The 22,130-nt window shown below is 35.0% G+C and overlaps 1 protein-coding gene across 1 annotated transcript in view; it reads right to left on the reverse strand.

Moving 5' to 3' along the window:
- Positions 1-1,191: 1,191 nt before the first annotated feature.
- Positions 1,192-22,130, reverse strand: part of CRISPLD1 (cysteine rich secretory protein LCCL domain containing 1) — a 46,867-nt gene continuing 25,928 nt past the window's right edge. Inside the window, exons 3-15 of the mRNA XM_008514164.2 lie at positions 20,970-21,088; positions 20,491-20,623; positions 19,353-19,468; positions 18,539-18,639; positions 16,804-16,944; positions 16,574-16,634; positions 16,398-16,464; positions 16,063-16,193; positions 14,315-14,358; positions 14,152-14,224; positions 8,771-8,846; positions 4,960-5,090; positions 1,192-2,296 (exon numbers count right to left, since the gene is read on the reverse strand). Coding sequence (XP_008512386.1) covers positions 2,245-2,296; positions 4,960-5,090; positions 8,771-8,846; positions 14,152-14,224; positions 14,315-14,358; positions 16,063-16,193; positions 16,398-16,464; positions 16,574-16,634; positions 16,804-16,944; positions 18,539-18,639; positions 19,353-19,468; positions 20,491-20,623; positions 20,970-21,088 — 1,245 coding nt within the window. The 3' untranslated portion in view covers positions 1,192-2,244. The remainder of the gene's footprint in view (positions 2,297-4,959; positions 5,091-8,770; positions 8,847-14,151; positions 14,225-14,314; positions 14,359-16,062; positions 16,194-16,397; positions 16,465-16,573; positions 16,635-16,803; positions 16,945-18,538; positions 18,640-19,352; positions 19,469-20,490; positions 20,624-20,969; positions 21,089-22,130) is intronic.

A 22,130-nucleotide genomic window follows, 5' to 3' on the forward strand; every position in this document is an offset into this window, starting at 1 on the left:
AATGCTGAAGGATCAGCAGTGTAGTATAATAGATGCATAGTTTCCCCAAGGTAATAACAAAAATGATTATAATGATGTTAATAAAAATATATATTGACCACATACTATGTGTTTGATGTTCTTTTCAGTATATTATACAGAATATCTCAATTAATTCTTAGAGCAATCCCTAATGAGGTATTATTTGCCCCATTTTTTCAGGTGGGGTAATAGAAGCATAGAAAGTTAAGCGACTTATTCAAGGCCACATCTTGTGCAGAAGAGCACAGACGAGGAATATGGAACAAAACAAGGTTCTTAAATGCTTTTCTAAGATGATTTGGTTTTATTAAATAACGGCAAGTTATGGAAGAGAGCAATTCCAGTGAAAAAATTAAGGAGGCACTGAAAAGGAATGGAGAAGAACAAATGAGGAGGCTCCAGCTGGAGACACTGCAATAGTAAGGGAAACCAGCGATGAATAGCTAAACTAGGGGCAAATTCGTGAATCCTTATACTGACAGAATTGATGGGGCTTCCCCATTTGGGGGCCAGTGAGGAACAGAACATGAATTTCAATCATACTCTTTAAGAAGGTGTAAGGTGGCTTTTGGAAAAAAATGTTCCCACAAAATTTGCTTTAAATTTGGAAACTTTTTATGTATAAATGGTTAAGTTTTGGTTACCTATATTTCAGACTGTTTAATTCCTGGCCAATACTTGAGAACTGATCCTGATGTTAGTTTCTTCACAATTTGCTCTCCAGCAGCTGTTATGTGAGCCCCACCTTTTCTTTTCATTTTCTGTTTTATCCAGCTCTCTTACTTTGCCCAGTCCCTGCCTGTAATTTATCACTCTTTTATCTGCTCCTAAACACCTACTCTTTTACTTTCTAAAAATATTTGAAGTATTTATTGTTTTGTCAATTCTTTTATCATCACTTTATATCTTTCAGATTCTTTCCTTCTTGTTTATAAATTAATCTCTTTTTATTCAAATTTTCCCTTCATATAATGCTTCTAAATATATGATTGTCCATCTTCTTGTTCATATACAAATACCTAAATAATCAAGTTGATTTTGCAGATTTCTGGTATTAAGGATGCTATTTATATTAATGTCAATAACCCACATTTAAAAGACTTACAATAATTCTGTTAATTTAAAATGATTTCTAAATCAAAATAAAGATGCAAAGGGGACTGAAAAGAATATTTTGAAACATGATTAATTTTAATATGTTTACAGGGAAAGAGTAAATTCATCAGCAGGGAAAAAAAAATACCAAAACTAAAATTTTATATATTTTTAGTCTCAAAGCACAATATATTTTTCATAGAAACTAATATATAACCATCATAGGTACCACAATATGGCAACATTTATACACAAGGCCATTTACCATTAAGAAAATCAGTAGCAATGGTGATGCAATACATTAGTTTATCTTTGTTAAACTTTCTGCTATTATACTTCCTGGCCTGCAGGAGTATTTGCCAGGATACGAAAGAAAATGTGTGACCTCAGTTTCAACAATACAAAGTTCTGGCTGCCCACGCTTAACCCTATATTTACTATATGATCACTACAAATGTTTTCATACCACTACTCTGACTTCATTCCATTTACTATAAGGCCGTTCCCAAGGAATCAAACATTTTAACAGATTCATTTAGATATTAAGGAATTATTTTATACAAAATAAGAAGTGCAATATCAGGACTTAATATTCTATAAGCCCCAACTTAACAGAAGAGAAAAACTATACAGATATTAAGTGGAAAATAATTTGAGATTATTTGGACGTAAGAGCATAGTACTGAACTGGGGAAAACGTGATAATATAGTTTCCTTCATCTTTTTAGATGATTATTTTTAAATGCACCAGATGATTTTCTGAGGGCCATTCACATTCAATATTTAGATTCATTTTATTAGTGGCATATACAAAGCACCATAAAATATAATATATGAAATGTAGAACAATCATGACTATGTAATTAACTGTAGAAATAACTGCTAAGAAAATATAGCAATATTTAACACAGGATTTCTAAAACCATTACATATTCATTACTTTTCCCAAAGCTACTAATGTCCCATGTTTTATTTTACAGAATTTGTCTATCAAGATTTATATGCATTTGGCACTTTTGGGGGGGGCTGAAAATAGTTGATATCTTCTGTACAGTAATGTTACAGTTCTATACAAACTTCAGAAATATGGCATTTGGAATAGTCTTTACGTGTTCCAAGTGTTCCATTTCACATAACAGCAAATACTCTGAATGCCTTTCCTCCTGGAGGATTCTGTAAACTGCAAAAAATACAAAAAGTATACTGATGTCATCTACATATATAATCCTTCAAATAAATCGTATTTTCTTATGACAGTCAAGAAAGCAGCTCTGTGAATCCAGATGGTCAATTCTTAGGTCACTATAATTTATTGTTATTGGAAAGCTTGAGTGAAAATGACATAATTCCTTAAACCTTGGTTGTATGCTGGGCTGTAAGTTTACCAAAGAAATTTAAGAGGCAGAGTGGTAATAACAGTATTTTGTATAGAACTTCACAGATTCTAGATCATGTTTTCATATATTACCACCGTTGGTTCTAATAAAGCAGAATTAGGCAGCTATCATTCCATTTTCCTGGGGAATACTGAGATCCAGATTTACAACTGACTGGCATGGTTAAAAGTTAACTGCAAGTTAAAAAGACAGAGTTCAGCAAAACTCTAGATTACTAACTTATTATTATTTCATAAGTTTGACAAAATTTAAATTATATTGCTATTATGCTTATTAATACTTTTAACATCCACGGTTTCAAGAAAAATTTTACTGAGGAAATTTGGTCAAATCTGAAAGGTCCTAAGAATTTCTTCACTGAAATGGAAACACACAGAGAAGCGCTCAATCTCATTTTGGAAGTATTTCAAAACGGAAGTTAAAAGCAATGCAAAATCATATACTTTATTCTTTCCTAAATTATTTATATTTCATTTGGCAATATCAATCAAGGTATGTTTCATTTAAGTGCCTAAAAGTTAAAACAGACTGATAATGCCATTAATCATTATTTATTCTAATCCAATGTAAACTTTGAAGTCTTTACATTTTTGCACAAAGTTTTATTTTCCTAAGAATAATAAAAGGCTTTTGGAGATAACACCATAAATGCTAAGAGGAGACAAGGTAGAGTTCGTCTTATATATTTGTTCATGTACAAGAAAAGAAAGGGGAAAGTGTTAGAGTGAAAGAAGTATGAAGATCACAAGTGTGCACACATGACATGCACACAATAAACACACACATGCACCAGGTTTCATACAAGGAGATAGCCAGTCGAAGCCACTTTTTTTGTAGGCAACAGATTCACAAAGTGCCCTAGAAAGTGAATGTGTTTGGTGGTGTGTCTTCTTTGAACACAGTGAGGCACTGGGAAAAATGCGTATTTCTGAGCCTACGGACCTAGAGCTGAACCCAAGCTCTGAGACGGACAAGTCAGATGACCTTGGGCACATCATTTAACCTCTTTGAGCCTCAGTTAACACATCTATTAAGTTCGGGTTTATGGAATCAACTTTATAGAGCTGTTGGTGGAGACAATACACTTAAAGTGCCTAGCAGTATCTGGAAAATTCATGGTAGGTGCTCCCAGTTTTTGTACGATATCATCTGTCATCTTATAGTTTTGGAATAAATTTAAGAAATATGACAAGTAAATGAAACCACATCACTCAGTTTAGCTTATAGAATTGCATATCAGACTCTATAACTGAAGGATCTATTTTATACAGCATATCTATTTTAAATATCATACAATATTTTTTACATATATATATGTCAGTCATATATATTGAGAGCTCCGTATGTGTGTGTATGTGTTTCAGTGAAGAAATTCTTAGGATCTTTCAGATTTGACCATTAAATTTACTTTCTAAAATTTTTCTTGAAACCACAGATGTTTAAAAGTATTAATAAGTGTGATAGCAATAGAATTTAAATTTTGTCAGACTTAGGAAATAATAAGTTAGTAATCTAGAGTAGTGCTATGAGCCAGAAGAGGCAGGCGGTAGAGAACTCAGCTTCTTAATAATGATGGCTTGATGTAGTCTCATCTGAAAATAGATGCTAAATACAAGTCTGTCTTTTTGTGAAGATGGAACCCAGATGGTTAAGTGGAAGGTCGTCTGGATACCCTGCATGTCACATCCTTTGGTGTCCTTTAGAGAAACTTTACTGTATATGTCAACCCTCCATTGACATTTTGAAGAACCCAGTAAAAGTCTAAAAGCTAGGGATTTTTCTGTATCCATACAAAATACATGGGACTGAATATTTGTTCCACAAGTACCAATGATTTGAAAAATGACTACAGGTTCTCTTCTCCTAACTTTTATTAATAGTTGATAAAGTAAGTCACATGAATTTTCCCAAACCAGTAAAATATATGATACTAATGGACGAAGTAGTATGAGATGACCAGAAAGAGTTCATTTATATCATACTAGGCATCCAACTTCCAATCAAAAAGAGAATTTGGTTCAGGGGAAAATCAGACTCATTGTTTTGGTCAAATACTTTGTCAAATAACTGGATTAGAGAAATACTCTGTGCCTTGCTTACCTAGAAAGAATTACATATAAAAACTAATCTAGAAAATCCAAAAGAGGATGAAAGAAATTTGCTCATTATAAAATCAATTAACAAAAGAGTGGTTCTGACTCGTAATCCGATTTTCATGTTGATTTTTATAAGCCTGCAGCAGACAGGCGCCTCTGGTACTGCAGCTTCCCCCATCCCTGGAGGACCGACTATTACACGGTGTGCTAAGGAAACAGACTGGCTCAGCCACATGACTTCAAATCCATACTAAAGTGAGTTGGTTGTAACGCAAGCATAAAGGGATAGATGGTATATACATGTATATATATGAGTATATAAATACACACATTCTTTTTTTTTAATTTACCTTTCTGAGAAGATTCCATTCTGAAAAGAAGCAGTGTAAGTCTTCCTTTTGTCCACAGGCATAATGTCAACATAACCACCCTGATTTTGAACCACACCAGCATGGACCGCTGCTCTGCAGATACTGGACAGCTGAGGGAGCAAGGAAAAACCTGCCGTTAATAGGAAATTTCTGCTGAGCTTGTCCAGCCTACTCTTCTACTGGAAAGAAGTCGCTGCCATCTGTCTCTATATGGATACTCAGTGAGCAGCTACTGGATGATGTTTTGTGCATGAAGGAAAGTTTCCAAAGTCACAAAGTCAAAGCCAATGCTAAGCAAGTCTGAAGGGCCATCTTAAGGGTGGCTGCCATGTAAAACCCCTTCACCATCTAATCCAGCAAGTACTTGTCTATCCAAACAGCAGGCTTTTTCTATTGTGGAGGCAATAAGGGGCAAATCAGCTCTTTTTATCTCTTCAAGGGCCTGATTATCACTCTTAAATTTCAGCTTTTGCTAGTCCCTCCTGAGCCACTCTGGCCGAATGTTCACGATGGGATTATCTGCACCTCGTTTATGCTCAGTTCTGACTTAGAAAAAATTCAAACAGTTCTGTTTATGTCTACCATCCCTTTCCCAAAAATATAGGATTATATTAAATGGGGGAGTATTTTTCCTATTAAATAATATAATCTATGCCCAGAAAACTTGCCTGAAAGAATGACCCCAAGAAGAGAAACATGGCAAATAGTCATAACCGCTACCTCGATTTACAGTGCCTCTCACCCTGGTTTGAATGGTCTGACATGAAGCACTAGGAAAATTCTATGATTACAATGTACCAGTTACATAATCTGAATTGAATGGGATTTCTAAGGAGGAGAAAATTATTGTTTCAAGTACAACACTCTCATGTTTTTAAAACTACTGACTTCTAGAAGTAAACTCTTTTCTTTTGGCCCATGCAAGTCTTCTCTAGATTTTAACATTTGCTTTAATCCGAACGTTCTACGAAAATTTGTCCAAAGCTGAGTATAGCCTGAGGAAATCCTACAAAATGAAACACTTGAACTGTTTCAGTAGAAAGCAATCCACCTCATAGCCCCACGGGTTTTTTCTGATCCCACTGGTCTGTTCTTTTCTTATCTCTATGCACATGTGAGTGACTTAATGTGCTTTTTTACATTCACATAAGCATGTGCCTCTTATATGACCTTGCTTTATTACTGTGCTCTGAACTTTGTGGCTTCAGTCAGTATTTATTAGATCAGAGAGCCCGAATGCCAAGCTGTTTAATCCTTCTCATGTTTTCTATATCACAAAATGCCATATATCTAGAACCTCGTTTCCTTACTCTGAGGAAGCATTTTATTCACCATTTAAAGTCTCTCACTAAATTAACATTTGTATCCAATATGGTTCATAACAGATGGAATTAAAAATAATTCTGTACATATTTCAAGTATTTATCTTACTTTGTTAAAGGACTATTATCAGCATTTTTCCGAAGGCAGGAAAAGTGCTTAGATGTAACATTCACTAAATCCAAGCACTTAATATGTTTTGAAACTATTGTTTGGCCCATAACTATGCAGTCAGCAGGCATTCCTATTTGAGTTCAAAGGTCAGAAGAGATTTTCTTTTCATACACAGGCTTGACAAGAATTAATATATTATGAATTAAAGAAAGAAGAATTTATCTGCGAAAGCAGTGGAACATTTTAAATGAATGCAGAAATTAACTTTATCTGTAACAAATGAGAAATAAAAGTTCAAAGCAAGAGAATGTACAAATTGTAACTCTGTAAATGGAGAGAGAGACACACACACACACACACACACACAGGAAAGGGGAGGGAAGGAAAGAGAAGGGGGGAATTTGGTAGATTGGTCCTCATCTTTTCATATCTTGTACTTAAAAAGATAATGGACGTTTTAGGGGGTTGGAAGATTGTCAGTCAATGACTGAATCTCTGACTCTGTACTTACTATTTAATAGTAAACTTTATATTTCCAACTTACTTTTAGAAGGATCCATATAATAATACATAATTACCTACCCATTTCACTGAGGTAGGAAAATATAATGACCTCAGGATATAAATTCTAACAAAACCTAACTCTAGCAAGGAGATGGCTTATAAGTATAGAAATGTGTAGGGTATTTTGAAAGATTTTCACCACACGTGACTAAAATTAAAAGTTTGGGTGCTTAAAGGGACAATCTAGAAGGAATGATTTCTTTGGAAATCTCTGTGATTCTAGATATGCTCATTCAGACACATTTATTTATTCGTTTTTTCAACAAACACCTATGTGCTTAATGTCCGATGTCACTGTGTGCTATTAAGTTCTGTTAAGGCAGGAAGCAAGCCTGTCATGTTCATAGCCTGGCACCCATCAAATTGTTGATGAAAAAATGATGCATGAATTGCCCAGCTGCTGCCCTCAAGAAACTTAAAAATGAATAAAAGAGGTGGGGAAACAATCATAGTACCTAACAGAAGTCGCTAAGCGCTACAAAGGTATAGGGGTTGAAAGAAGGGTGACGTCAGACTTGCATTAGGAGATCCAGCAAGACAGTTCACAGAGAAAGTGGCAATAGTTTAGGATCTGAAGAATGATCATGATTTTAACACACAGAGAAATTAGAAAAAGGACGTCTTCAAATAGAGACAAGAAGATAAGCACAAACATGAGGACCAGCAAATTAAGATACCAGTAGTATGATGAACGTACAGATAAGAACGTAGCAAAGCTGAAGCTTGGGGAGAGACTCAGATTTGGAGAATGACCTCAAAGGTAAAGCTGAACTGCAAAAACCTGGACCTCAATGAACTTCACCAAGAGAAACAGGGTGGTAAGACACATATTTCAGGTATCTTTCCACAATCATATTTCCATAGTATTCTACTGCATTGTGTATCAAGAGTATATTTCCTGATTTGTTTCTGTAACTCTCTGGCTTAGGAATTTGTGATGGTTTCTAAAGGACTGCTATATAAAATCTAAACTCATCAGCATGCATTCAGACCCTCCATTCACAGGTTTCAAGAGCTGGATCCCTTCACCCCTCACTCAAAATTGGCCACAGCCCCTTTTAGCTTCAATTCTCACCAGCTCAGAGACAAGCAAACCATGTGATGCCTGCATACAGCTCTCTTGCTCTCACCTCCCTATCTTTGTAGATGCCGGTCATCCCACCTAGATGTGTTCCCTAATCCTCTCTACCAACCCACATTTGAAACCTGGCTCAAAAAGCGCTTATATGTACTGAAGCCCTCACAGCTAATATTCCTTGTCCAACCCCAGTAATGTCATCCACTGCAACATCCCTCAACTGGTTTCCTTTTGTACGTATTTTAATGTTTTATCTGTTCTTGATTCTCTGCTACTTTTTAAATGCTCCTTTGGCGGTGAAGATGCTGTTCATATATTTGACAACTTCTTAATTATCCAATTTACTCTTCGAATACTGAAGAAGCCAAAGGAGGATTAAAGAAAAGCAAAATGCATTTTCCTTCTCAAGAATGCCTCCAGACCATTTCATTACGTGTCTGATATAAGATATATGGGTAGGATATGAAGAAAAATTTAGTCAAATTATTATGCACTCATATTTGCATATATGGGTATTCATTTTTCAGTGTTACTGATGATTAACTCTTCTGAGACTATGTACGTCAACAGAGAATCTGTTTCCTTATTCTCAATATAAGTGTACATATATACACTTAAATGTATATGTATACATAGGCTTATATATATATATGTGTGTGTATAAATATACACACCCACATGAATACTGAGAGCTGCATAAATTAAGATACTTACATCAGAATAAACTCGAGTTCCAATTACACGAGCATAATGTGGATTTGCCTGCATACAGTTACGAGGACAGTAGACTCTGAAAAAATATACATAAAAATATTCAGTCGCTGGTTACTTCAGTCTTTCTTATTAAGAAGACCATAGATATGCATACACAAAAGTAAACTCAGCCTTCTAGACCCTACCCATTTTTTTTTCCTGAAATAGCTCAATTGTATAAGCCAGGCAGTGGACACAACTGCTTCTGCTTACTTTATCCACTTCCAGCTTTTAGCACAAATGTTTCTTTTCTTTTTATTTTTTTTTTAAATTCTTTGAGCTTTTTAATTTAGCCAGGAAGCTTTCTAATTTGGGGATTTATAGCTGAAAGAAACATCAGGACGCCTTTCTCAGTATGTCTGGCTCACTGCAATAGGCTCTCCTCTGATTTCTCTGCTTCCAACTTTGCTCCCTCCAAACTATTTTTTCCACACACTTACAGTGAAGCACACAAGTCCAATCTCATCGTTGCTCTGCTCCAAATGCTCCAGTGGCTTCCCATCTCATTTACGATAAATGACAAGATCCTTCCAACGGCCAATAAGCCCTGCACACTCTGTCCGCCCATTACCTCTCTGACTATAACCTACTCCTCTTCCACTTCCTCACCCAGCTCTGGTCACACTGGCCTAATGTATTTCTCACACATACAAAATAGGCGCCTCCTCAGGGCCTTGGCGCTTAGCTTGTTCTCTGCATGGAATGCTCTTTCTCCAGATATCTTATTGCCTTGCTGACATCTGACTGGCTTAAAGGTTCCAAAAACTTTTTATTTAAACATAAGATCCAATTATCAGTGTTCAATCAATCAATGATATTTCAAAAAATCCACTCCCAGAGTTTAAGAAACTGTCAAGTGGTACTTTTGTTTGTTTGTTTTGGTGAGGCGGATTCGCCCTGAGCTAACATCATTGCCAATCTTCCTCTTTTTTCTGCTTGAGGAAGACTGTCCCTGAGCTAACATCTGTGCCAATCTTCCCCTATTTTGCATGTGGGATGATGCCTCCACAGCATGGCTGATGAGCGGAGTAGGTCCACACCTGGGATCTGAACGCAGGAACGTGGGGCCACCAAAGCGGAGCACACAGAACCTTAACGGCTTGGCCACGGGGTCAGCGCCCAGTACGTTTTTTTAATTAATTGGCTGTTCTGAATTCACACACGTACACACATACACATACACACACACTCTCATTCACTAAAAGGAAATTAAAAACTAACACTGAAGAAAACACAATGCATTTTACATTATAAACCAGAGTCTCAACAAAATGACTACACGAAAATCATTGTTTAATGAAGGCATCAATAATTTTCCTAAAAGCATTCTAAAACAACTTCAGTTGCAACTACCTTTACCAACTGAAGCAGCTCTTCCTAAAGATAGCTTGTAAAAAATAGCTATGTTTCTTATTTAAATTTCTATTGGGGTCCGGCCCCGTGGCCGAGTGGTTAAGTTCTCGCCCTCCCCTGAGGTGGTGCAGGGTTCGGATCCTGGGCTCGGACATGGCACTGCTCATCAGGTCACGTTGAGGTGGCGTCCCACATGCCACAACTAAAAGGATCCACAACTAAGATACACAACTATGTACGGGGGAGTTTGTGGAGATAAAGCAGAAAAAAAAACAGATTGGCAACAGTTGTTAGCTCAGGTGCCAATCTTTAAAAAAAAAAAAAATTCTATTGATAAAATTTATATAACACTCTATATAGAGAGTACATATACTTCTTATATCGAAACCAGAGCCATTTAAATATAACTAATAAATGAATCTGAGTTTTTATAACATTAAATTAAAGGGTTGATTTTTATAAGAGATGCTGTCAAAGGTTTCTGTAGGAGGAGGAAGGGTGTCCCCGTCGACTGTAAAATCTTCTCCTTGTATTTGAGAACTGCTGGCCATGCCCCATCCCTCCAGTGGTAGTAAAACCACGTGCTCTGCCCTTAGGATCATGCTGTGTGGCTCCACCTTGACCATATGTAATACTTGGTTTGTGAAAAGCCAAGGTCAGCAGCTCGAAACCGAGTTCATTTCTACTTAGGTAAATTCCGGTCAAAGAAAGACTGGAGGAGGTTTTGGCTTGTTTGTGTTCTAATGTCTGATTTGAACATCGTGTTACAGACTCCTGAGAATGTAGATAGTGATGGAGTAAACATTCCTTTATCAACAATTTGCTTCTAAGCTTTGAATAAAAATGTTGACACATTTTAATGACACCTGCTTTTACATCTTGAGCATTCAATCGATTTTAAAGATCTAATTGTTTCTAAATATCAGGATAAGATTTCCACCTGCCTATACCTCATCCCCAAGTTGGAAAAAAAAAAAAAGATTTCCAATAGCACGCGCAAACACACACACAATTTTTACAAGGTTATGGTCCTAAATAATAGAGAGAGTTTATTTTGGGCGGTACTACCAGCTATGGAACCTTTCAAGGACAAGACTGTACAAGAAAATCTTGTTTCTTCCTGCTCGTCCTGCGCTTACTTTCTTCCATTTATTTGCTCTTGGCATCTTTCTCCAGAATAGATTTATGTCTCAACTTATTTAAATGATAAGAAATTCTAAAACAGATGCACCAACCATACGGTTTCCTAAAAACTGGAAATTTTCATATAAATACTACTACTATAACCTAATTTATGAAACTATTAAAAGTTTTATATGACAAAAGAAAAGATAACTTTTGCTTCATTTAATCTATAAAAGAAAACAGGAGGGAGCTTTCCAGACCACTTAAGGTCAAAACTATGTATAAATCATTATTTGCACTGATTTGTTACATTGGTGACAGTAAAAGTTAAAATTAAATTTAAAACACTTAGATATTTCCCTTTTAAAGGAATATTTCCCTTCCCGGAATAAGCCAATAAATAGGAAACATTTATCAATATTTTACTCAAATGGTTTTTTCCCTCTTTGAACAATATCGCTATAGATCCCATAGATATTAAAGTTACCGTTTACTGAGTATCTACTAGACAGAAGCTTTCTACTGGAATGCTTCACAGAGATTATCCCCAGAAATTAGTCCTCAGAAGCCTAGTCACACGGCTAGGGCCTACCATAATACGGTATATAGCAGGTATTTAATAAATATTTATAAATGGATAATTCTAAAATTCTTGCTTTTTTTCACCATATCACAATGCTAAAATTAACAGTCTCAACTAGCAATATGTCTCTTCTCTCTATAAAAATACAATGTGTAAGCAGAGGGGTTTGAGAAATCTGGAAAAAAAAATTTTACAAAATTTTCTAAGATTATAAAACAAACCACGACTTTAATTAAATCTGTGAGCCTTATAAGGGCATAATTAGTGAAGCTCCAGTAAGAGGAGATTACATTTTTATACAAAAGTATTTGGCATAATTCATCAGTGACCAGATGGTAAAAACATACGAGCTGCACTTCAAACAGCAGGGGAAACTCAAACTATCCTACACATTGTGTAACGCACTGATTCCAGTAAAAATAAATGTGGAAGAATTTAAAAGTATTCAAATCAGCATGTACCAAGTTAGCCGACCAAAAATATTACAACAGTATTTTTGCATTAGAGTAGAAATAAGCAGATTTGGTTTTTAGAAGGAAACAGGTTAGTTATTTCTAAGTGAAGGAACTGATTGGTTTTATCATCGCATTTATAATCAAGAAACTCCTTAAATGAGATAGAAAATGAAGTACTTACTCCTTATATCAACATCACAGTCATTATTACCTCGGGAACAACCAATCTTACTCTTTAAGTGAAACACCGCTTCATTTTTCAAAGGGCAAATGATGAACCTTTTCCAAAGTAAATAAACTTTTCCATAAAAAGTGAGCTCTCTTAATTTTTTAGTAACTATAGTTGATCCATTCTGATTATATCTCTAAATCTCATTACTGGTTTTTAGAGTTAAAATGGGGTTTCTTTGCATTAACGGAGGTGGTGTGGCCGGAATTAAGTCTGGGTGTGTAGGAACACACTTCACTCTTGGTTATGGCGACGGCCATGATACTTCTAACTGTTTTCACCTTAGCTCGGTCAAGATAAATGAAACATTTTTCATTATTTTATAGCAGATAAACTCCATTATAAGTTTTTTAAAAAGCGTATACAGAACAAAAATAAAAATAAAGGCAGAAGATGGGCTTTTTGACTCACCAATCATAACAAGATTTATCTAATTTAGGAATTAGATGACAATGCTTAAAAATATGAATTATGTCATTTTAGTTTCTATAGTAAGAACTTATTATAGACTGAATGTTTGTGTCCCCAAAATTCATATGTTGAAGGCCAATCCCCAGCGTGACCGTATTTGCAGATAGGGCCTTTAGGGAGGTAATTAAGGTTAAATGAGGTCAGAAGGGTGGGGCCTGATCCCAGGAGAGAGAAGAGTGTTCTTTCTCTTCCTCTCTCCACTCCCTCCCCTCCTCCCCAGCCTTCCCCTCCTCGTGAGGACACGGAGAGAAGGCAGCCACCTGCAACAAGGACAGGCTTCAGAAGAAACCAAACCTGCCAACACCTTGGTCTCAGGCTTCTAGCCTCCAGAACTGTGAGAAAATAAATTTCTGTTGTTTACACCACCCAGTCCGGGGTATTTGTAAGCGCAGCCCAAGCGGACGAAGACAGAACCCTTCCCAACACATGTGAACAGACAGAGTGGATGCACAAGCCCTGCTATGAGGGAACAGGAGGAAGTGCTCACTGCTGAACTTTATTTTACTTCTGACTGCATGCAATCTAGAGAGCTACGGAAGATGTCAATTTTTTACAGAGCAGACAGTACCTCCACCTCCCCATTCAAAGTCCCACTTCAATAAACATGACACTCTGAGGTGAAAGTCGCCACGAGAATTGTGCTAACTTTACTCGTTTCAGAATGTGGAGGCAAGTCCAAGTGCAGGCGCCCCACAGCCTGTTTCGGGTAAGGCATCCATGTGGAAGATGAACTCAGAGTCTGACTGCTGGGAAACGGGCTGCAGTGCCCTCAGTGGATCAGTTACAGAGCTGTGCAATGACAGGACGAGTACCTGAGTGTGTGTGGAACTTGTTGCCAGGCCAAGCCTGGCAAAGCAGTCAGCGTGAACATTGATTCTTTGTTTTAAATGTTAAAATAAAAATTATTATAGAGACAAAAAATAATTTTTTTGAGAATGCGCAGGAGGAGTGCCTGGAGGCATGGATGTTGTGACGCCCCATTGCTCCCTGCTGCTGAGCAAATCAAGAACATACACCCTCTGAACCTTAGGGATGTCACAATTTCAGGCAAAAACAGTTATCACAGGGCAAAGCCCCACATATATTCACTGATGGAAAAAAGGAGGAGAAAATCTGAAAACATTACCTTGGGCAATGTGAAGCAGGCTTATGAAATGGACAGAGCTGTTCCACAGTTGTTTCACAAGTGACAGCCTGAACTGAAGAATTGAAACACAAAACAATAAGCAAATCCTTTGGAAACAATAACATGCAACACAGTAGTAAGAAAACATGAAAAAAGTGCTAACCTGTGACTTTAGAGACTGTGAAGGAATTAGCAGACTGATATTTGCTGAAGATAAAAACATAAAAATGTCAATCATTTTCTTATATGCATCATCACCCACGTAGTTTCTGGTATCTCTTTAGGTCTATGAATACTTTATTTCTTCTTAAACACTCATTTAAATATCTAGATATGTAGGAGTGTAAGAATATATCATCTATTTTATGCTAAATCCATATTATCTTCAAGTATGAACCAAATCAACACCATTCTTGATATTCGAGAATGATCTCTTTCCACTATTAATCTCAAAAATTTATAGATATCATAAAATAATACATATTTGTATCTATATATTTGTTTCCTGTTAAAATTGAAACTCTCAATATATTAATTACCTGTCACCACAGAACCAAACTATTTAAGCTTTCACAATAGTAAATATAGGTAGTGTAAAAAGACTACCAGATAATAAGTACCTTAAAGGAGTACACATTATTCATTTTTTTGTTCCCCCTAGTATCTAGTAAAATGTCTACAAGAAATGAATGATTTTTTTCTCATTATATGCATTGTTAAAAAGCAAGAATATAAGAATAGATATATCACTACATATCAAAATTTTAATTGATTTATCTATACCCAGATTTTCAGAAAAAATTCTATTGCAAAAGGTAATTTGTGATGGTACTTTAATATGAAACGGTCTTCAAGTTTCAAGAGAGTTTCTACAATAAACACAATAAAAAACTAAGTTAAGAGAACAAAAGTAAATAATAAGATAAATGTTCTTTAATGCAACATCCAGTGTTTGGCTTACTTATGCTAATAACTAATATTTATTATTTATTGAAGGCAATAATAAATATTGGCTGAATGAATAAGTTAATCAATAAATGTTTCTATAAGCTTTTACTTAAGAGAGTAATCGCTAACGTCTGAAAACCAGGCATCAAGCCTTCGAACAAAATTGTATACTTAGGAAGTCATTCCAGTAAATTTGCAAGGATATTTAATAAATTCTTTCTTATCATTATAAATTCCCTACTGTGGAGTTTCATGTAATTGTATGGTCACAAAGTAAAGAGACTATGTCATATTTCCTAAGAAAATTTTATTTTTTTACATAGAAGAAAGAGACACTACAAAGATATTTCAAAAGCCCATATTTTTCTACTTTTTATAGAGTATATATGAAAATATATAGTGCTTTAGAATAATAGTTTGTATATTTAATGTGAGAAACATTTCAACAGTAAATCAATGCTTTTACGTTAGGTTAAATTACACTTAATGAACTAAAGACAGGTGACATAGTATATTACATATTTAGAGACTTTTCAAAATGCTCTTTTATCTAGTAATCTAATTTATCTTATTAACGAAGTTACTGTTGCATGAAATAAACTATTCTCCCCTAAACAGCACAGGAAGAATATGCAAATCAATTAGCCTTCTCTGGGGTATTTTGTGTCATAGTTGAAAAATTTATTACCCCACATTGGGAAAAACTGTAAACTTGTGCATTATTAATAAAACTCTACAAAATTTGGAGTTTTAGCATACTCTTTTTAAGCAAAAGGGTTCAACTTTGAATTTAAACATTTTTCCTTCTTTTTGTCAATGGAAATTATGTAGTTGAAATGAGCCTTAAAAATGACTTTCTCTCTTTATAAATTAAATTCTTCTATGTTTTGCTTTAAAAAAAAATATGTTAACTCATTGTTCCAACGTAAAATCTCTGGTCCAAAGGATCATTCGGATACTTACCCAATTGTTTGAACACCATTTCTTTTGGATTTGATGAAATAATGTTTTCTTCCTTGTCTAGTGATATCTACCCAACCGCCATCATTGTCTATTATGCCATAATGAATTGCAGCTCTACAGATGCTGGATTGCTTGGAGAAGAGGAGGGGAGAAAAGGATGTTAAAAAAATTCAGAGTTCTGCATAGGACAGGACTAGTTATTATTTATATAACTTTAATTAATCAAACATTTCTGAGAAAAATATCTATACCTATGTCAATTATTTTTCACATTAAAAAATCAAATATGATATGAAAGGACTCTATGCCCAAATAATTACACTTATAATACTTACCATTTCATAATGTACACTGCCAATAACCTTAGCTTTACTATCCAAACAGCCAGCAGGGCATTCATATCTAAAAGAAAGAAATTGCAAACAAAATTTAGTTTCTTTGAATGCCAGTACAAAATGAAAATATTTCTTATAGTTTGTGAGTTAATTTTAATAATAAGAATAAATATTACCTGTTGCAGGTTGTTCCTTTGCACTGATCTCTTAATCTTACTTCACAAGAAACAATTTGGGCTAAAACAAAAAGAAAATAATTTAGATAATGTCTAGGCTGCTATGATCCATCACATATAGTCTAATGCCAAGCTTCTGCCATTCTAAAAATGTTCAAATTAATAAAATATAGCCGGAGACACTATCTATGTAAACTTTAAAATTTCGGTAAATATTGCAGACGTCTTACACATTTGCTGCGTGCTGATGACTTCGTTTCTGTTACTGTCATCTGCTATTGCCCGAGCGTGGGTGTCATGGACTTGTGACTGCTGTCGCTCAATTTCATTTGTTTCTTCTTCTTGAGGAGTGTAATACCTGTCTGATCCTTCTGTAAGAGAGAATGGATTTAAGAAGCATGAATTCCATCTTCAATGTGCGCAAATTATTGAACAATGATATACTTTAAGGAGTAAAAGAAACACACACATAAGCCGTTCAGCCCTTGATTCATTTATGTTACCTGTTTGGCTAGAATTAAATAGAGTCATTTCTAAACTTTGCTTATATTTCAATGTGATATCAGGGGTTGGTTTTCATAATGACACCATGAAGTCTGCACAGTGATCTAATGAAGTCAGGGCTTAGTGAATTTGAATTTGCTTTCCAAAATGAAAACATATTCTGAACACTTTCAGGAGAATCATATTTAAAATTCTCCCGAAAGGAAATTCAGCCTAAAGAAGGACAGGCCCTGTTATTTACTACAATATTGGTTTCCATGGACAGGTTTTTCTCTTTCAGAAGCAAATTCAATGTGCAGAAATTTAAACTTGAAAATGGAGAATAATTTCAAACTTTGAATTTAATATTTTTTTCTAGGTTGACTTATATCAAGGGCTTGACAGTGCCACATTTTGGAGAGGTGTGTTATTTTCATGTGTGTCCAAGAACTCAGAACCTAGAAAAGGGAAGTATGAAGGCAGAGGAAAGTCAGCTTTAAGTAAAATACAATGGCCACTCGTGAAGGGGCAGGTAGGTTGGAAGTTTGGGGGTTAGGAGGACAGAAAACAGAGAGACTCATACAGAATGAAAAATGCTGCAAATGCTTCCAGGAATTAAAAATGGCTCATATGATATAATGAAATATATGGTCATTTCTTGTCTGCTCTTTATAGCTAATGAGCATTCAGTCATTAAGGAAAAAAAGACACATCTCTCTATGAGTACTGCAAAAGGGCTGCATTTATTCATATAATTTCTAATACATTTAGTCTGAATTAATCTTCATTTAATCATCATTAAGTGAAAAGTGCAAGGGAGTAAAAATTGTTCCCTTGGGTGTCCAAAAAGAGCATGAGTTTCACAAAGCTTCGCCTTATTCATCTTATCTATATGTGCTATAAACAGGACAACATATTTAGGACATCAAACACATTTGAGAGCACTCCTTTTACAAGAGTTTTATAACACTATTATAGTTTTTTTCTTTGGCATAAGAAATTGTACACTCTGCAGTGAGAAGCAGAGGATCAGTATAATCCACCTCGCATGGTTCAGTAAGATTCATGGATAGGTACTTTGGCAGAAACTTTTAAAGTGCTGAAAATAAATTGTGTTAAACTGCTAAATCCTTCAGAAGCAATGACAGTTATGGAAATAACTTTAGTCAACAATACACCAAGATGGCTTTTAAGAATGTAAATATACTTGTCACTCTGGGATAATCTCAAAGCAGAATTAGAAGCGGTTTCTGGAATAATCATGAAACTTTCCTGTAAATACATATTGGTATAGTAGACTTATTAATATTATAAATATTTAAAATATATTTTAAATGGCTTCTTCCAAATATTTAAAATAAAGTTCTGGAACCTTTTCAGGTAATAATTAAATGTGCTTTTCACTTTTTTTTAACACAAGTTAATTCAGAAGTTGGATTGAAGTATAAATGAAACTGAATATTACAACACAATAGCACATACCTTTGTAGCATAGATTTTCTCTACAGCCCCCTCCAAAACTAGGTGGGCAAGCAGAACAGGGGCGTCCATGTTTGTAGGGGGCGTGGCCCCACCAGTTTCCCCTTAAAGAGATGATCCACTCTATTAAGAGGTAGTCTAATAGCATAACTTATAAGACATTGCAAAATATTACTATATAAGACTCTTCAAAATAATGATTTTGGTGTGTAGACTTAAGACATTTCTATCTTTCATCACAGAGTCCTTTTGACTACTGGGTTTAGATATAGAATGGCTGCCTCATTCTTTTGAAAATATTCTAAGTAATTTGCAATGTATATTGTTAAAAATGACAAAATCAAACTTCTGCAGAACATCAAAATTTGCTATGGGATATTCATTTATATTCCGTTTGTTTTAATAGAACAGATTGTAGACTAGGATTTGATCCTACGTACGGTTGTGTACTATTTTCAACAATCATTCAAGTGGTCTTTGCACAGGTGAAAATACATTTCTCAGTTTATAGTTGCTCATCCCTAATAAATCAAAATTATTAGATATTTATAAAAATAATAGTGTAATGAGTAAAACTGAAGATGTAAAAATATGATTCCTGTCTTCACAAAGATCGTATTTTTATTTTTCATATTCCTTTTAAGCATTGATTTTATGCATCAGGCAATCATAATAGTTACCATATTAAATAAAGTGAGTTAAAACAATACACTACTCAATAATACACAGTAAAAATGAAAAAAAAATCAGGAATATGAAGTCATACTTATGTTGTTAAGACAAATTTACATCTGAGAGTAATGTTTCATGTACTCACTTCGGGGAATAATTGCACACCAAGTAGACAGCTTTGGGCCATATCTGCCCCCAGATGTTCATGTTATGGCACAAATTAATGGCACAGCCTATTCTGCTACTTGTTGCCCACACCACCTACATTAGAGAAAAGAAAAGGCTCAGAAAAGGCAGGCCAAGACGAAATAAGACAAAATATCTGGGAGAAAAATGTAGAAAATCTGAACTCGAGAAACAAACACTCATCATTTAAAACAACATGAAACGATGTCAAAAGGATATTTTTTTCTGAGACTTTGGAAAGTGCTTAATTCAAATAAAAGAAGAGATCCACAGGTAAATAACTTTTTCTGGATATAAATTGTGAGCATCTTCAAAATACAAATTTACTAAATATTCAGAGTTACATCCACACAAACCTAAATGCTGCCTTAATGTGTCTATGAAGAAACTTACCCAACAAAGGAACAGTTCTCATCTCAAACACAAAGGACTGGAGCAAAAATTTAGGTGTTCAGATTTCTTACACAACATGATATTTTCATTGTGCTACTGGTTATTAGGGACATCAGTGCTGATCTTAATCTTGTCACATGCAAAGGCACACAGAACAATTTATCTGCTTTACATTCCCTAATAATCGGCCACAGAAATTCTAGGAACTCAGATCTGCGGTGACATTTAACTATTTGAATCTGACTTCAGTTGTTTGATTTAGACGTTTAGAACATATTCATTACCAAATACAAACACCGAATATTAAAAAAGAGAGATAAATGCTGCACACAGATAAATAATGTCATTGTTAAATAAAACTATATTTTTATTCTTTCGAAAATAAAAAATTACAACACCTGACTCTGAAGATGGTAAATTTCTCCCCATTTGCATTTATTGGGGCCATATTAAAAATGTTTCACATGTAAAATCACTGAAATAATGTATTTTTAAGTAGATGTTTTGACTTTTTTTCTGATAATTAATTTCATTGTTTACAGAAATTTGTTAAGCCTAGCCTACATAAATCACTACCTATGAGATTTTTTTTTTAATAACTATACCAAACGACATAAGAAAGAAACATGTTCAGTAGCCTAAGTTCTCCCATAGTTATACAAACTCAACTTAAAGGAATGAAATGTAATATACCCAAAACATACCTGTGTATAATGCGTACATACAGGACCAGAACATCTGAATGGACAATATGGGTTGCATTCATGTTCGTATGGGTAGTTGAAGTCTTTCACTTCATCATACCATGCTTGTACGTGAAATGTTGGGGGCCTATATCTATTTGAAAGAAAATAACCACAAATAACGCGTAAAGTTGGAGAAAACGTAAAACTGGATATAGCAAAACACACCGATAGAGATACATTTTTGTGTAAGTTACAAATCCTAAATACTTATGCCCATTACAATACTAATACACCAATGAAGAGTTAAAACAAAAATAAGTCTAAAATACTGTTTATCATTCTGGTACGACATTTATTTTTTATTACGTCTGTTGGTTTGATTACTCGTTTTTTTTTTTTTAGGCACCAAGCCTCTGAAATTTTGCAGTGATGGATTAATAAGTATTTCATTTCAGACACCTATGTTTTCAGAAACAAGGAATTACACATTAAATTACCTTCCCCAGTGTGCTCCCAAATTCTGTCCAATTGATGGAAGCAAGCTTGAAGGTCCATGTTCCCACAAACAATTTTCAGCCCAAGATTCTGCAGATCTTTCCAGTTCTACGTCCCATGTCTACAGTTTAAGACAAAAACAAAATACAGATACAAACGCATAACGCATATGTTGAGTCTGGACATTTCTGCAGAATATAGTGTTGCTCAGTTCTCATGTTTTCTCCCTTCTTTCTTCTTTGCCAAGTCAACATCTTAGTTTGGGTTCTCACCATCTCTCACCTAGATTTTTGCATTAGACCCCTGATTAATCTCGTTGCCTCCATCTCTCACCCCTCCAATCCGCCCCACAAGTGTTTGGAATTACCTAAGTGGGCACAAAGATGCTTGAGTGAGTCCTCTGCCTAATCCAGCAAATCCCCATACACATAAGGTCCAAGATCCTTGGTCCCACTGTTCCCTGTCATAAAACATGCTATTCCTTGTTCTTGTTGGCAATGTTTCCTTTGCCTAAAACATCCTTCTCCCAAGTATTTGTCCGACCCCAGCTTTACATAACACATTCTTGACACCTTTTCAATTCTCTCACTTGTAAGCTATTCCTTGCTTGGGGCTCTTCAAGCTTTGTTATGCTCCTTTGTTTAGCAGCTATGACACTGCAGTGTTAGTATCTGTCTACATGTCTAGCTCTTTCACGGCACTGTGCATTATTTGGGTGCAGATATTTATTTCATGCTGGCATTTTCGGCCTATTTTCTGGCTCTGTCATATGGACAAGGTGGTTAATAAATGTTTGTTGAATACATGAATGATTAACAATCTGAGTCCTAAAAAATATATATGAATTTTATATACAAATTTCAATGAGGGTGATTAATTCATACTTTTAAAATAATTTATAAAGAAATATTTAAAATTACAAATTTATTACTGCTACAGTTTTGCATGTCTTGGATTTAATATTCAATTTGCTAATTTGAGAAACAGGCAGAGTAGTAAGTGTGGTGGGAAAATATACAGTTAGGTAGAACTGGGTTCAATCTCGGCACAATTACGGGGCTGTGAGCATGTTAAGAGAATAGAAAAATAGTCCTGGAACTAAAACATGAGGACACAACCTGAGGTGATAGCAATGAACTGGAGAAGAGCAGACAGACCAAAAT

Source organism: Equus przewalskii, chromosome 8, assembly GCF_037783145.1.
Source record: "Equus przewalskii isolate Varuska chromosome 8, EquPr2, whole genome shotgun sequence".
Classification (NCBI taxonomy): Eukaryota; Metazoa; Chordata; class Mammalia; order Perissodactyla; family Equidae; genus Equus; species Equus przewalskii.